Raw genomic sequence first — 17,555 nt, 5'->3', positions numbered from 1 at the left:
ACAGGTGGTGCTTTGCATGGCGTAGGAGAAATTAAAAAGCAGTTTATATCGGGCAGGGGGAGAGGTAGTGCCACTTCTGGACCGGTGCCTCCAGCTTTCGAGATGCAGAAGCAGCTTTTTTCCTGACGGATGTAGGACTTTGTGCGTTGGAGAAAGACTGGCTGGTCCTTCCTGGTGAAGGGATGTGACGTTAGTGCCAGCAGGTAGTACTGCCGTGTTCCTACCTCACACACGTGCTGGGGGGAAAGGAGGGGGACAAGAAGAGTGATGCTCTTCTTGCAAAAAGACGCTCTGTTCCTTCGCGTGGCTGGGTTTTGCTGAGCCGGGTGGAGCTTTGCCAGGACACAGCTTCTGCCTGAAGGGCAGGGGGGCAGCACCTGAGCATCCTTTGTTGCTGCTAAGGTGTATTTCTCCTTCTTCGTTGCCTTGGTTCTCTTGATGGCAGTGCAGCCGTGCATCAGAGGTAATGGACAGGAGGGGGTGCGCCTGCTGGAGGAGCGTTTGGTGGCTGCAGGCAGGGAACGTGCCTCAAGGTTTTTTTTGCCAGTTTTTCTTAATTTGCAGCCCTGTTGGTAAGACCAGAGGCAGTCCGTGCTCAGATCTTGAATCCTAGTGATTTTTTTCTCATTCTTCCATCCCTGTTCTGCTTGACTGCGCGTGGAGAATCGCACAGATGTCTTCGCACCGCCATGCGCAGCTGCGCTTGGCACCCCGCTACCAGAGCACCTGCCGCTTCACGGAGATGTCTGGGCTTCAGCTCCCAGCTCCTTTCTGCGTCGTGGTGGAGCTCTTTATATGGCACCTGACGGGAAGGGCTTTGCTTGAGAGACCGTCTTTAACCCCGAAATTGTTCTGGTACCGTGGGGCTACGTGGGCCAGCCAGAACTGCACGCAGAGCTGTAGCGGTGGGGCTGCTGGTGTTAAAGTAAAAACAGAGGAGAAGAGAAAACAGAGAGGGGTAAGAGACTTCTGAGACCAAAATGCTCTTACTCTTGCTAGCAAATCCAAAGTGGGCTCTGAAATGGTATGGTTTTGTAGGTTTATTATAGAAAGCGTGTTTACTGGTTAGTAGCCGTCTTTGTTGGTGGTTTTGCTCTGCACAAGGAGGCAGAGATAACTGGCGAAGTTTTGTTTGCTTTTGTTTATGACTTGTTTTAAATGGTGAGCCCTGAAGAGTGAGCTTTAAAATTATCTTCTCACCACATTAAAAAAAAGCAAAAAAAGCAAACCATCAAAAAACACTTACCAAAGTGCAAAGCCACCACAGGAAGCCTGTGACTACCAGAAATCTTCGTGAATAAAGCAGCCGGGGGGGGTTCGAGCGTCTTGCCATCTGCACGGTAGATGTTGACCAAATAGCTGAAACTGTTCGAGCCTTTACAAGAGGTTTAAGCACGAGCTAGTGACACTTATTTGTGAGGTGGTGAAAGTGCAAAGAGGTGCTAGCATTTCGGCTCCCCCTCGCAGGGCTGCTGCCATCAGCCCCAGGTTGCTGGTCGCCTCGGGGGGTTCCTGCTGCTCAGGAGGTGCCGGGGGCCAGAAGTGTTTCTGGATGACGTTGGGTGAGTTCCTCCTCCGGGCTGAGGAACTTGGGCTTTGGGGACACCTCCTCCTTCACCCAGTCCTTCTCCGAGGCCTGGTGCCCCCGGTACGGGGACGGGGCTTGGTGGTGCCCCCCAGGTTGCCACCACGTGCAGCCGGGGAGCAGGAAGCAGGGGGTGGGGAGAACTGGGACAAAAGTCTCCATTTTGTGATTTGAAAACGAGAAAGGTTAAGAACATCTGTAGTTGCTCTCAAGGAAGTGGCTACGGGGCTGAGCACGAGAGAAGTGACCGTGTGCGGTTACCGCGCCGGGAGCTTCGCGAGAGTGGTCTGCGAGCAGCCGGCGAGGGGTAGCTCTGCAGGAGCTCTGTGGTCACTGAGAAGTCCCGGCCCCTTGGTGTGTTTTGCATACGCTCCCAACTAGAAAGCTGTAGAGCGTGTGAAGTCTGCCTACTCGTCCCGTTGGTATTTGGGGGAACCACTGCTGCTCATTCTGCCCCCGGTGCTCGAGGCCGCCGAGTGGGATGGGGGAGAGCCGGGCTGGTTAGCAGCGCCGGCGCTGATTTCCTGGTAAGTGGGCACGTCGCTGAACTCCTCCTCCTCTGTTCTCCTGCAGAAGAGGCGTGCTGGAAGTGTTCTTGTGCTGGTTAAGCAGTCTTGCCTCTGCTGGGCATCAGCTGTTGGCTTGTTTGGGTTGGTTTCTTACGAAAGATCGGAGGCAGGCTTGGAAGTCCGAGTGCCATCGTGGTAAATCTGAGCTCTCCTGTTCTTTAGAAATAAATACAGCGTAGGATTCCCCCGATGGGGAGCACCAGCAGATCATGGAGGTGGCTGTTATATCTGAAGGGACATTTTGTTGCTGTATTATGCTAAAGGTGGTGGTGTTTTTTATGCTAAAGGTGATGTGGTTTTGTGAAAGCGGGCTGCAGAGATGCCCCTGGGTAGGTACTAAGCCTAAATAGATACCCAGGAGAAACGGGGCAGCTGTCACGGAGCTGGGGCTCAAATCCCCTGCACCTGCACCCTGCCGAGCAGCTGGGATTGCTGAGCAGGGCGGATCTGGATGGATGGTGGCACGTGGAGCTCCTGCAGAGAGCGTGCAGATGTACAGCAAGTCCCGAGACGTCAGGGCTCTTCGCTGCACGTATCACCAACATATGTTTTTTCTTCCACTCCTTCTGCGTGGCAGTGTCTTGCACGGAGTTTTAGCTGTTGACAGGCACTGAAAACATGTACGTGGTGTTGCCATGCCTGTTTCGATGACCTGCTGAGCATCACTTGCCAGCTGAGCCCTGAAGCAACGAGCTTCGCGTGCCCGTACCGCTGCCTCTTCCAAGGAACCGTGGATTTGTGCAGCTCTTCACTATGTCAGCTGATTGTCCCGCAAGCTTTTCCCTGCGTCTGAAGTGACCTTGAGGAAAGCCCTGAAATCAGCGCCGTGCCACCAGGAAGAGGCCGAGTTTCCTGAAGACCTGCTTCCCTGCTGGGAAAATGAGGTGGCTCCTGGCCAGGGGCGAGCCGCCGCGTGCTGGCACAGCACAGGGGGCATAGGTGAGCGGTCTGGGGGGGGACTCGGAGGAAGGAAAGGGATCATTAGTGTCATGTCCCAGGCAGGAATAAAAATCTCTGATTGTCCATCCTCTTCAGGCCTGGAATCCCCCTGCAATCCCGTTAGCATCGGTTTGGTAATCAAGCTTTTTTTAGCTGGTCGGTTTATGGGAAAACAAAACAAAACAAAACAAAAACAACAAAAGAACTTTTATCTGGGTTGTGCGTGATCTGAGTTCGGGAGCATTGGCTACATGGTGATAACACAGAAATCGTGTCGTTGTGTGGTAGGTGCAGTAGGTTTCCAAAGTGGGTTGAAGCTTGATACGTAGATGTATTTACCTCCGAGGTACTGCTTTAGCTGAAAGCTGCCTAATACTGACTGCTAAGGGATATAATAACAGGCTGTATCATTTGAAGGTGTTATTATACCAGAAACTGTGGATGAGAAAGGATTTGGTACAAGTTTATAGTCTAGAAGCAAGCTCTAAGAATTGCTGTTCCTTCCACACCAGCCCAGCCACGGGAAGCCCAGTTAGTGTCCGAAGGAGCATTGGGCTGGAAAGAGAGGAAAACGGGACTGTGTGCGTGCTCACACGTCTGCAGCTGCAGTGACAGACCAGACAAGAAGCGTGGTAAACTAACACGCAGCTTCTCGAGTGAGCTGAAAATGTTCTTCCCACATAGGTGACATGTCATGAAATTCGCAGAAGTTTTTGAAATCGAGTTGGAAAAGCACAGGAAATGAGCGCGCTGAGTTCTCATAGTGTGACAGCCAACTGAGTGGGTTCATAAAGCACTCGGTCTGGTCTGAAGTAGTCAGTACGTGAACGCTATAGGAGCCTGCATCCTCTGCTTTTCAGAGTTAGATTGCTAAAAATGGAAATCTATCACATCTGTTAGTGTAAGCGTGCGTGCAGTGAAGGCTGGTGACCTACCCATCATGTGCACTCCGTTTTTCGCTTCTTAAGAACTTCACTAATCTTCAACGTTAACTAATTTTTGCTGAAAATTTCCGTCCCGCGTTCTCAGCCCGATGTTTAAATCAAAGTTTTACAACATAGATCAGTCACATCGCGGAATGAATACTATCGAAAAACCCAAGGGGAATTAATAACGCTGCTTGTAGGGCAGAGGTAAACAGTGTGGGGCGGCATCGCTCGTGGGGGACAAAACCAACCCTTTGAGAACAAAGCCAACCCCAAATGGTGTGTTCAGCAAAAGGGTCCCGTGGGAAAAAAGGAGGCGGCAAGCGCATCCATCACGAGGGTGAAGTAATAGTGCGTATACACCGAAAGGACGCAGATACAGTGCAGAAGGCAACCTCATAGTAATAAACGGGGTTTGGATTTTCAAAAAGAACATCTTAGGGAAGCCTACATATTACTTTGTGAGCGTAAGCAATCGTAAACATCCCCTGGCTGCGTCCTTTTCGTGAAACAAGAAACAAAGCGGGCTGCGAGAGAAGAAAAAGAGGAAGAGCTTGAAAATAGTGCATAAAACCAAGTTCTGGTTTGGTCAGATATTATCCGGGATTTTCCTCTCCTTGTGTTTTAGGGACTTTTGTCCCCGAAGCAGGCCTTCCAGCATTGCGTTTTGCTTCCAGTTCTTTGGCTGTGCTGGTTCCAGTGCCTGGCAGCGATGGCTGGGGAGGTGCGGCGGGGCCGGCACCTCCTTGCATCTGGGCAGCAGCACCGTCCATCCGTCCGTCCACGTCTCACTTTCGTGTCAGCTCCCCAAAACGTGCAGGAAGCAACACTTAATTTTCAGGTCCAAGCAAGTCTCAGCGCACAGGTTTGCCTCCGCTTGAGTGTGGACATGAGCTGTGTGGGTTTCTTCTCAGAGCCTGTGGAGGTTTCATTTGTTGCCTTTGTCTGGGAAAACGTTTTATGTGTCCAACTCCATCGCTCAGGTAGGAAACCAGAGCTAGGGGACACCCAGAGCCTCGTGTGAGCTCACGTGAGATATTTACAAATGCCTGGTGGAGCTCGGAGCCAGTTTCTGTGGTGTCTGATACCTTGAAATATCCCCCAGCTGACGACTTAATCCTGTTTCCTTATTCTAGGGAAACGCTTCTTGCGTTTCTGGTTTTTTTTGTAGATCGTGGGCTCTCAGCAGAATGTGCCAGCTTGGCAGGAGGTGTCGCAGCCCTGTCGGCTTTTCCTGTTCCTCCGTCCCTGCCGGCGTGTTGACAGCTGCCTTCTGATCAGGGACAGATCGGCAAATAGATTTGAAGTATTTCGTTTATTCCCCTTCCTTCTCTTTCTTTGACTTTTGAGGCATACAGGGTTTGGGAGGGGTTATTCAACTATGTTGTATATTTGTCTTTTTTTCCTGAGAAATGCTGGGAACATTGGGCTTGAACCGTTCTGCTTTTACTGATAAGATCTTGGCTGCGGCATCTTAGGCAGGAATTGGAGTTTTCACCAGATACTTTTCTTCCAAATTTTTATTAAGGCTTAATAGTTCAGTAGGCAGACCAGAAGCAAACTGATTTTGAGCAACCTGCCTTCTAGAATTCCCTCTACCAAATTTTATGGGGTCTTCATCTGTGTATGAGGACAGAAGGCTTTTTGCAGGTCTTGGGTCTGTTGGTTGACCTTGTCCAAAGAAATTAGATGTCACTTTTGGCACTTGTGACGCCATGGTACTGTTTACGTGCTCGTGCACCAAAAATCACGAATTTTGTGGTTGAAACCCTTTGTGAGAAGGATGAGTCATTGTCCCCCTCTGCTGGTGGGTGCCCCGGGCTGGGAATTGGCTCTCCCAGCCAGCCAGCTGAGCTACTCGGCGGCTCCAATACGGCCTTCCAAGGAGGTGGCAAGTATCTGTGTGTAGGTAGGGCAGGATTGAAGTGATCAAAGAAACCTTTTGCTCAGGGGAGAGCTCAAAAGACTCTAATACATCAGCTTTCAAGGTGTGGTGTTAGCAGAGGGTGTCTGGGATGAGCCTTCCTATCTTGCCCTAAGGATCTTGCCAACGCACGTCGCAGAAGACCGTTGTCACGTTAGGAGCAGAGAGCGGCGAAGAGAAACGTGCTCTGGGAAAAGCGAAGGCTGTGCAGTCACACAGCTTCCAGCAGAGTCAGGCACATCTGTCATCGTGTCCCCGCCACCCCGGGTGATGCCTGTGGAGGATGGTGTGGGCGCCGGGCAGGATGAGGCCTGCCGAGCGCGGCGCGAGCCAAGCCGAATGAACTCGAGGAGGGAGGGCTGCAGGGGTGCCCATGGGCTCGTCAGCGAAACGCTCAGGAGGGAGGGAGATAATCTGCAGAAGATAAACCAAAATCAGTGCTCCACCGAGGCTCTGAAACTGTCAAGTGGCAGGGGATTAAAATTCCCCTCAGGGTCCTTCTGCCATGAAGCTGTGACAGGGCTGCGTGAGGCGGGCTTTGGGCTGGAGGCGCTGAGGTGAATGTGGTGGCCTCAGGCAGGCCGGGGCCAGGAGCCCGGCCATTTTGTGAGGGAGAGGTGGGGCAGGGAAGGAACCGGCCTCAGTGGGGCTCTCATGCCATCACCATGCCCTTCTGACAGGGTGCTTTCCTCATGAAGGCTCAGTAGTGAGCAGCAAGGTGCGAGCTGGACGCTGGGCTCTCCTCTCGTCCCCAGAAACGTGCTGCAGAAGAAGCAGCGGTGTGGTTCGTCTCTGTTCTGGGAATTGCTGCCCCGATTAGCAACAAGCAGCAGCTATTAAGCAAAACCAAGGAACACTGCGTTGAGAAGAACCAGTTTTGATTTATGAATCTGCAAGGGCAATGGTTTTACATTTCCCTTCACATTTTAAAACCTCTAGACAATCTTTTTAATGTTGTGCCCACGCAGACATTAAAATATATTGAGTTTCAGTTGCAAGATACGTCGTTGAAAAGGGAGTGTTTTCAGTTAGATTACAGCTCCGTCCCTAACCTTTTGCATTTACATTTTCTGGTGCTGTGCAGACATAATTACTGGCTTGTCTGCCTGTTCCAGTAATTGCGCTCTCAATTACTTCTTCCCCATATTATTGCTGAGGGAATGTGTCTAGAAACTCAAATTTAACATTAATGTGACACAGATGAAAGGAACATGCAATTTAATTGTAAACATGTGCTGTGCTGTTAAATATTATTTTTGTTGTGATGGTGTGATGCTTGCTGGGCACTTTCCAAGCACAAGGGAGGCGTGTGGTTCCGTGCCAGGCTTTCCCCAAACTAAGCCTAAGGCTTATCAAGCGATATCTTTAAAGTCTGCTATGTGGGATTAAGGCCCGATGCTGTTGCAGCAAAACCAATATGTGTTTAGTTCAAGTACGTGTTGGCAGAGAGAGGGGAGAAGAGATAAAGGAGGGATGGAGGGTACAGATGGAGGAGTCCTTCAGCCTTGGATGGGTGATGGGCAACATTTACCACACCAGCACGTTGAAGAGGAACATCCGCATGTGCCAGCTCCTTTGCCGATGCCCCACGCTCTGTCATTAGGACTGGGACTAGAGAGACTCCTTACTGATGCCCACTCTTTTCCCTGTGCTTCTTAAGCATCCCTCTAGCACCTCTTTGGTTTTACAGCCCCAGCATCAGACACTACATTAAATACAGGCAGTGTCACACCTACCATTAAAAAAAAAAAAAAAAAGATATTGATGTTTTCCCAGTTTGCTTCAGGTGATACCGATAAGCTGTACCTTTGGGTGGGGGTAGTTTTGCAAAGCAGCCCCAGAATACTGAGGTTATTTGTGGTCATGGGAAAGGCTTAAAAAAACATAGGCTCTTGGAAGGTGTCCCTGCTGCCTGAAGGCATGGAAGTTACTGCTATGTTCCTTGTGAACAAGGCTCCTCCAAGAGAAATGGGAGCCTGGCAGTGATGCTCACTCCTGTGGGCAGTCCCCGTATCCTCTGCCACCCAGCCAAGGCTCTGCATCTCCAGCAGAGCAAAGGAGAGTAGAAGGGCAAAGAACAGAACCTGATAATCTGGAAGGGAGGTCTAGCGAATAATTACGATTGCTAATATTCGGTTAAAAGTTACAAAGAATGCAGTGACTTCAAAAGCCACTATGGAGGTGAAGCAAAGGGAAAAATACTCCTTTGGTGTTGCAGCTGAGGGTTGCTTTGGGCATGACTAGACAGATTGGTGATGCTCTGAAAATAAGAAAAAATGATAAAACAATCATGGCTTTCCACCCGCTTTTTATTTGCCTCTCAACCAGTGCACCCAAAGAGGCAAAAAGAATTAGTAGATTTATGAAGAGTGTGTGGACTGCACTCCTGGGCGCTTGCTCTGACTGTATTTGGTTGACTAGATCTGGATCTGTGATACATTACTGGAAAGATTCTGTCTGATCACGTGTGGCTTTTTATCAGCCTGACCATGTATTTGGTGCCTCTGATACTGTACAAAGGAATTCCTGACTTCTTCTTCTTTTCCAGCCAGGTACAAGTTGCTCTTGGAGAGCGTGAAGATAATCTGTTTCAGTCGCGTAGAGGATCAGACAGTCACATAAATGCAGGTGTGTTGGGTTCTGAGGTTTGGTTTTGTTTGTTTTTCGGTGGGAGGATTATGTTTGTAAACTACAGAATTGGTGGTTTGGGCTTTTGTTATTAACTGAACTGAAGTTTAGTAAAATGTGGAACACAGACCCCAGAGTAAATGAAGTCTGTGGTCACTTAACTCCTTTCTGCCCTTTCTGTTTAAGTATCAAGTATAAAATGCTGTGCGCCTTTCCTTTCGAGTCAGAGCTCCCTTGTATGCCTTCTTGGCAGTCTGAAAGATCTTTCATTAAGCCACATTTTCACCCTGACACACAAAGTATAAGGAGTTCAAAAAAACAAAGGATAGGATGGGAGAAAGTTATCTGAAGTATTTAGCTGTTAAGATAGATTGTAAAAATAGAAGATGACTTTTTTTTTTAAGGAAACGTAAATTGTACTGTTTATGTTAGCCAGCCTCAAGTATTGTTTTTCAATCAGTTAGATACTTAAGGATGTGAAAGTTATTCCTGCTTTACAGTAAGAGAAACCTTTCAGAATAGTTGTGGAACGACCAGAACTTCAGCTGAGGGGAATTATTTGAAGCAGTTACCAGAAACAGAATAACCATTGACATTTATTTTTTCACTTTTCCCCTCATTTATGAAAAAAGTTGGCTTTGAATAATCAGGTTACCAATATGAAAAGATTGAGAAATGCTGTGCCTAGCTCATCACAGTATTCAGTAACCTTCCTAAGCAACACATTTGTGTACTGACAAATATTTTCACAAGAAATAAGGATGAGCCAAACTGAGCCTTCAATTTTGTACCTTCAAGCAATCTCTAATTTTATCTATGAATTGCATTTTATTTATTCTATGACCTAAATAGTCTACTTCCAGTCAAATTTTTTATTTTTGTCTTTTTTTTTTTTTAATATGGAAATTTGTGTTTTGGAATGTTTGCTACTGAACTGGCAATTAAAAATATGGAACTAAATCAATCAAACTCTCCTTCGTCATGTTTTCTTTAAATGTTTCCTCCACTTTCAGTATCTAAATGTAAAAGAAGATTGCAAAGCCATGGCTTTCTGTGCAAAAATGAGGAGCACGAAGAAGAGCGAAGTAAACCTGGAAGCTCAGCATCAGGGTTTAGAAATACTCTTCTACCTGCAAGATGAAGATCCCATTCGGTATACCAGTGGCGAGTTTACCTCGGAAGAGTTGTGCATTGAAGCTGCCCGGAAGTGTTGTGAGTATATGGATTTTGTAGGAGTTTTCAGTGACAAGGCGTGACAGCATTAAAAGTGATAATTCCTTCTCTGCACATCGGTCAGTAAGTGTAGAAAAAGTAAGCATGATACAAAGTCTAGGGTGGAAACCTTTTCCAAGGGTCTGCTCGGGCAGTTCTCAAACTGTTTAGAGTAAAAGAAATGGAAGGGACTTTCTTGAGATTCATGTAAAATGGTGATCTCTCACCCTGGTTTCTGGCAGATACGAGTACTGATTTCTTTTAGTGGGATTGATTAGGCTTCTTATAGGAGAAGAGGAGACACAGTGTGCAAATATGTTACACAAAGCTGTTTTTACCTTATACTAGATGGTAAGCCCGTCAAGATCTGTTCCATGTTATTTTGGAGAGGGCTAATTGGAGAAAATTTATCCATTTGCTGCTTTCCCGGTTTTAATTTTCTCTTTTGTTGCCTGACACTTCTTTGCAGAATTACAACGTCTGTAGTATTAATAATTCACCAGTTAAGATTAGTGTGTGTCTAGTTAAGATTACCATAACTGTGCACAATCCTGGTAATACAGAAATGTATAATGAAAACTTCTTGCTTTGCCGTTGTGTTTCTTGACTCAGCAAAATGCTTGAATATCTGTATAATTCTGCTGGGATCAGTCTATTTAATCCATGTTTAAGCCTCGTGAATCCTAGGTGTAGTGTACTTCTGCATTTACACTTCTGAACTTCTGAGGTTCTTTTATCCCCCTGAATTTTGTGTCTCAAGGTTCCTGGAATACTAAACACTGCTCAGCTGATACGGGAGTAGTAAATCCAGCTGTATAAACATCTAACTGCCTCTTTGGGCATAAGCTTTCTGTAGTTTTGCAGTATTTTCTTTTCCCACGCCATCTTGGTCCTTGTGAGATTGAGCACCCTCCAGTTCATTTACCTACTTACGTCTCTTTCATTCTACAGACAGGAATGATAGGAATCTGAAGGACAGATCTCATCAAATAAGTACTCATATTGTTTTTGAGTACTTTTAATGAGAATGAGGAGTACTTAAAACCTGTTTGTGTCAGCATGTAAGAGCTGTGAGCTGCTGCTCTTTGTAGAGGTGCAAGCCTGTATACTGTGCAACTGCAGCCAGTGATTTCTGTTAGAAAGTTAAAAACTTTTAAAGAAATGACTTTAGGTGAAGTTTTCCTTAAGGGAACTTCTTTCTGCCTTCTCTTGGTCTTTGCTAAGTCTACAACAAGTGCGTGTGAAGGACAAAAGCCTTACCCATTTCAGCAAGCCTGTGATGCTGATCTCTGCTGTAAATCACTGCTTACGTAGTAGTTAAACCACCGACGGCATCTACGTGCTGCTGGTTGGCCGTCTGGAAGTAGTGGGTGTCCAGCCCCATCTTCTGTGAACTTTGCAGTTCGGTAGTTCAGGTTTTATTTCCTTGGTTTCTCTTCTTTTTTCGCACTCTCACACAAATTTGAAGCAGAATTGGTTTCACTGAGTTCTGTAGGACCTGAACGATGTGCTCGGCAGTTGACCCTGATTCAGAACAGCACTTAAGCACATGTTTTAGTGCTCTCTGGGACAGAGCTGCTTGTCTGGACGGGGCTTTTGCAAAAAGGCACTGCCTCCTATTGAACAGGAAGCTGAAGCAAGGAATTCAAACAAAGGCAGTCCTGTAAACATACCACTTGTTTTTCTCTGGGATGGTGTAAAGGCAAAGGTTAAAGCAGGTCAGCCTAGACCTACAAGTTAAAGTCTGTTCGTTGTTGGAAAACCCTCTGTTGAATTAGCAAAGAATGGAAAAATGATACGTTATGCTTTCTGCCTGTCTGCTAACGAGAAGGGGATTTTGATCATTTTCCTAAAACCTTCTCCTTCAGCTATGGGAGCAAAATTCATTAATAAAGTAAAACTGAGAACAAAGTTGTGGTATTGCTATTGGTTCTGTTAAAACACCCATTTCTGTGATTTGGAAAAGGTGAATTTTTTAAAGGCTTTTCCTCTTACGTTCAGACCTTTGGCAAAATTAACTTCCAAAATAAATTCCACGGTAGAAATAGCTAATAGAAATGTCAGGCTGTTTAATACATAATGCAGTAAGTGGAGTCAACCAGTACACAGTTTGCAGTTCCCCTTTGGTCTTATCTTTCTAATAACTGCTTTAAACTAATCCTTGTGTCAGTTTTTTTTTTTTTTATGGTATATTTTGCAAGATCAGATAATTAATTGATGTATTTATATTTTAAGTTGTGCATATGTCTTGTGGCCTTGTGAATTCACGTGCTTGCTTTCTTTCCTCTGACAGCTATATCTCCTCTGTGCCATAATCTCTTTGCACTGTTTGATGAGAACAAAAAGCTCTGGTATGCACCAAACCAGGTCTTTAAGATAGATGAAAAAACTTCTCACCGGCTGCATTATCGGATGAGGTAAGTGTAAAACATCTGAAAAACGATTATTTGGGGACTGGAGCATTTGTCTTAACAATAGATAGACCCTGTAATTCATACTACTGAACTCACTAAAGAAACTAAAAAGTAAAACCAAAAGCAGCAGCTTGCTCTTCACACCATAGATAAGAGATTAACAGGAAAAGCTTTAAACGTCTCCTGATTTTTTTTCATCTTTGCTATATAACCCTGAAAAACACCCCAGAAGCTGAAAACCACAAGAACCCATATCCACGAAACAGTAGGTGACTGAACTGTATAACAGCTAAATTGAAAAAAATGGCTCAGAAATGTTTTATCATATCAGTAGTTTGCATGTTTCAATTTCCATTTGAAGTGTTCGCAGTGAACTGTACTCCTGCTGAAGTCAATGGGAATTTTGCTTTTAGCTTGAAAGGAGAAAGCCACACGCTGTTGCTTTTGAAATTCTCCTCTAGGACTGCAGGGGAATCCATGTGGCCTGACTGCGGGTGGCAGTTACTAGACGGGAGAAAGCATCAGAAAATCAAAGCCGGTGTTGGCAGGATCTTTATCCTCCACGCATACCAAGGGGCTGAAATTCAGGGGGTGATGTAAGAATAGAGCACATTCCCTGTTGAGATACATGGGGCAGAATGGGCGTACTGGCTCTCATCCACTGCGAAGTGAAAGCAGCAGAATTGACAGCTCTTGAGCACTGCCACATTCACTAGCTAAAGGAAAGATGTCCCTCCTTTTTGATATATTTTTCGTTATTCTATTTTGATAGAAATCCAGTTCTGCACGTTATGTTGCTTTTTTTCCCTTTTTTTTTATTTTGACTATTCTTCTTGCATCAGTATGAGCTTTAAGTTTGCAGCGTAGGAGAGAAATCTATAGAAAAAGCTTTGCTTTTAGGAATAATTAGTCTAGAAACTTTCTGAAGTTTCTGAACTTTCTGAAACTTTGCCCATCTTCCTGAAGCAAGCGCACTAATCATCACGTTTTTGTTGATTCTTCACGGAACAACTATAAGAAAATAAGCTTCTGTGTAACACCCCTCCTTGGCATAAAATGTAATACTCACATATATGGTCAGTTTAGGCTACAGAGAAAAACATTTCTAAAATTGGGTGCTCATATAGCTGTATGCGTTGTGATATCTTTTTTTCCTGATAATCACTATCACTTGCACATGAGGGAACTGGCACATGTAAGCCTCAGGCTGTGCATCCCAACTGTTTTCTAAGCTTGTTGGAGAAGAGCAGCCACTTTGCTTATGCAGATATGAAAAGAAAACTTTGTAAATGGGATCTTTGAACGGTAAAATATTCCAATTCTGGTTACAACTTGTGCTATACTGGAATTGTTACTATTATTGGATGAATTGTTATGAGAAAAAAAGTACTGCCAGTTTACAAAAAGATCTTTGCTTTTCAAAGAATCATGGTACTGATACCTGTATTTAAAAGAGGAAGAGGGTACTATAGTATTTTCTTTTTTCTGCAACACTGCATAAATGCTGTTATTAGCAGCATTAATGACTTAACCTCAGCTAATCTTGGATTTAAGCAGCTGTGATTAAGTTTGGCAGATAAACACCCTACAAGAGTGGAATTGAGTGACTCTTTAAAGAAAGCTTTGAGGACTGTAAAAGCTTGTTACAGGGCATTAAGTGCCTTTTCTTGCTTTAAGAGATGAGTCAGATTAACAGTATACTGATAATAAAAAATAATAAATTATTCGTATAATCTGAATCTGGGACGTTTTCCCCTGATACTGGAATTCTTTGATGAGGTCTGCTCTTCTCTGCAGAAAAAAAGAGGGTATTTTAAACATATAATTGTGGGAATTTAATCATTTGATTAGAAGTTTGATGCTTTGTTGTTAATTTAATTTTAATTTAATTCTTAAAAAATATTTTCCACTGTGTTTGGAGTTTGTATGTTTCCGCTTTGGATGGGTGATGAGGACTCACTCCGGGAGCTTCCCTAAATTGAGGTGCTAAAATCTAGAGATTCGTGTCTCCCCAGCAATACTGCAGTGCCTTGGTGAAGTGGGGTTTTCCTTTCTTTCATTTACTGTCTATTTGGTGTCTTGGCTTGGAAACCTGAACTGAGAGAGGGCTGAGCACTGAGGAATTATGAACAGCACAGGATTGTGAAACTCTTCTCTAAATAAATGTTTATTCAGAGCTCTGCAAGAGGCATAATTCCTTTTGAAAAAGGAAAGCAGGCTGGGCTTTTTCAACAGTGCACTGTATTAGATTGTACATAATCATTCCGAGACTAAATCAGTTGTATGTTGACGTTACTTCTGAAATTTCATTGAATTGATAGGTTTGATTTTTCCTATTGAAATTGTATTTATAGAAAAGGAAGGTATGTGACTTAGTAGTCTGAGATGCTTTTAGATGTTAGATTTTTCTTCCACTGCTGAAAGCTTTGTGTTGCATTTCTGATAGCATGGACTTCCCATCTTCCTCTTCTCCCTGGAAAATCCATGCTGCTTAGTATACTCTTGGTGCTATTTTGAAAGGACTTGCTTTTTACTAGAAACTTTGTAACAGGACCCATATTTGCATCAAGTGAAAAAGGAGCCTACAGCATAAGAAACCACAGTATTTTGTAATATCCTGATGAATTAGCTCACAAGCTTAACTATTTCATAGCTGGATGGTGTTTAAGCCAGAGGTAGCAGTGTTTGCTGGCATGGCAAAGGGACCCAAGGCATGGGTTTTGGAAATCTGGGAAAGAAGGGTTGTCAGAGTCACCCACAGGTGAAAGAGAAGAAAGAGCAGGTGCCCTTCCAGCATTTCACCACTCCTTGGCCAGACTGAATGGATTTCCTTTCCAGGTCTTCTGCAGGACTTCTGAATCCAAAAGCTTGTGCTCCCATTTCTGCCTTTGAAAGTGGAATAATAATCATCTTTCTCTCCTTGCCACAAATCAATCAGTCCCTTCAAGGCAGAGGCTCTCCTGCTTTGTTTATATGGCTCCACAAACAATGGGGCTTTAATTTTTATTGCAATTTATAAGTCTTGTTTTAATCATGGCAGTCTAATAGGTAAAGGAACAAATTCTTCACTCAGTTACAAACAATACACGATACCTTGCCCATAATTGTTTTCAGGAAATAACAAAACAATTGGTGTTATTAATTATCAGTCATTTTATAAAGTAGCATGTGGAAAAAAAGTAATTTCCTGGAGGCAGAAGGATTTGCTTTCCTTTTGCTTTTTGTGCATAAATCAAAGGATTTGGTATCTTACAGTATCTTACAGGATGTGTTGGGAGTTTTTACCGTAGTTGTGTGTTGGTGTTCCTACCCATGCTATGTACGTAAGCTTTTTGGGTCTTAAAAGGACTTATTAAAAAGAAAGAGAGGACAGAAACATGATACAGAGAGTATCTTTAAGACTAATTGATAATTTTTTATATGGGTAGTCAACTTACTGTGCAGATACGTGATGAAAACACGTGGTCCCAAACTAAGAACACAGATTTTCTTTTGCTCTTTAAGATCCTGAATCTGCACACCAACCTTGACCCCTGCAGAACTGGGACTCAATCCACGAGCTCCCATTCTGGTCAGAGACAAATCATGAAATTCTAGTCACGTATTTCAGAACGTGCACACTTGCATGAGGGTTGTCCTGTCCTGTAGCGTTCGTAAGCATTTGCTGACTGATTTGCTGTCTGCTTGCTCTCTTCCTGTCTTCCAGGATACGCCTCTTGCAATTTTTATTGTGTTACGTTCGAATTGAAACCGGGCAACATTATGATTTGTTACTTAAACAGATTTGTTATTTCTGATTTTCAAATGTGCCTGTAGTTTATAAGGTACTTCATCTATTCCGCTTTTTCTTTCAATACAAAAAATGTGTATTTCCAGGTCAGGAGTTGGATATAACTTAGTTTTTTTCCACTCCATTTTCTTTACTTCTGCTTTTGTGTGCAGTGCTTATTACCTTTCACATTCATTTGTCTTTTTCCTTTGTAAGTTGATCTCAATTTAGTGTTATTTTGGTCACACGAGCTCCTTATGACTTTGATGGCACATTTAGGCAGACGTTAAAACCTTAGCTGTCAAGAATTTGTGGTAACAAATGTCAAGAATTCTGTGGAGCTCACTGTGGTCACTGTCCGTCAGGAAAGCCTCCTTTTGCACCTCCCTTTGTATTAGTAAGTACTTCTGCATTGTTTGCTCTGGGTAGTGCCGAATGCTTCTCTGGAGTTAGTGGTGTATTTGAACAGAAATCCCTCCTACATAGCGGCTGGGTAAATCTGCTCTCCTGTAACCTTTTAATTGTAAGTACGTCATGATCACGTGCAAGGCGTGAACTCTTGCAAAAGGCACATTGATTCAAACCAGATTTAACTAAGCTTTATGTGATTTACAATCTTAATAGAACTCAGAAAGAAATCTCTGCAGCAATTCAGACAAAGATTTTTCAAAAGCTTCTGACAGACTCTTGATCTCAACAATTTCATTCGTTTGCAGCAGATGCCAACTCTTTTAGCAGGTTTTTAAAAAGCCTTGTGTGCAGATAGAGTAAAAAGCTTATTTGTTAAACACACAGAAGATGGACTGTGTCCCTTTAAAGCTGGATGATTTGAATTAGTGTCGTTTTCACCATCTCCATCCAAAACCAAAGGGAAGCAGAAATTCCAGTGCATAGCTTCCAGTGCTTCCAGCTGTGGCCTGGAGGGAGGCACTCAGTGGTTGCAGAGGAGGAGGTCTGAAGCCGTGTTAACCCTTCAGATGAGTCATTTTAATTTGGAATGCAAATATCAACTATTGGTTAATGCACAGCAGAGGCATAGTCTCTTACACTGAGGCAGAAGACTGAAGGTTTTTGGCATGTACCTCGTTTTGTTTTGCAAGTTTAGAATATGTATCTAATATAAATTGAGGATTTTCTCCCGGATTTTTAAAGTTTATTTCTCTTTTTCTTGCAAGATACTACTTTACAAACTGGCATGGGACTAGTGAAAATGAACCCTCCGTGTGGAGGCATTCACCAAAGAAGTCAAAAAACTCCTATGAGAAGAAGCATGTTCCAGAAGGAACCCCGATCCTTGATGCAAACTCATTAGAATACATCTTTGCACAGGTAAGAGGTTGCATGCAAGTGTCTGTGCCATTCCACTAACACAACAATTATTTGATCCAGTAGAATTTGTCTGCTTTAAAGAACTTTTTTTCAAGCTTTAATGTGTGTTTGACCTTACATGTTGGCATTGGTCATACTTTATACTACATGGAGAAAAGAGAATTTGCTCATGGAGAACAACCAGGCCATGTGCAGAACATGTAACGAAAACTGTTTCACAGTCCAAAAATGTAGCCACAGGCTATGTTTTTACAACACAG

General features: G+C 44.1%; 1 protein-coding gene across 3 annotated transcripts in view; it reads left to right on the top strand.

Moving 5' to 3' along the window:
* Nucleotides 1-17,555, top strand: part of JAK1 (Janus kinase 1) — a 55,056-nt gene that overhangs the window by 16,540 nt on the left and 20,961 nt on the right. Inside the window, exons 1-5 of one of the 3 annotated variants that reach the window (XM_084527429.1) lie at nt 2,065-2,112; nt 8,492-8,571; nt 9,585-9,783; nt 12,077-12,200; nt 17,142-17,295. In XM_084527429.1, coding sequence (XP_084383555.1) covers nt 8,566-8,571; nt 9,585-9,783; nt 12,077-12,200; nt 17,142-17,295 — 483 coding nt within the window. In that variant the 5' untranslated portion in view covers nt 2,065-2,112; nt 8,492-8,565. Of the gene's footprint in view, nt 1-2,064; nt 2,113-8,491; nt 8,572-9,584; nt 9,784-12,076; nt 12,201-17,141; nt 17,296-17,555 lie in introns of those variants that run through there. The other 2 variants (XM_084527427.1, XM_084527428.1) reach the window with 2 other exon arrangements.

This window comes from Aythya ferina (genome assembly GCF_964211825.1).
Source record: "Aythya ferina genome assembly, chromosome: 8".
NCBI lineage: Eukaryota > Metazoa > Chordata > Aves > Anseriformes > Anatidae > Aythya > Aythya ferina.
Note: the sequence above shows the minus strand (reverse complement) of the source record. Positions and strands in the feature narration are given on the sequence as shown.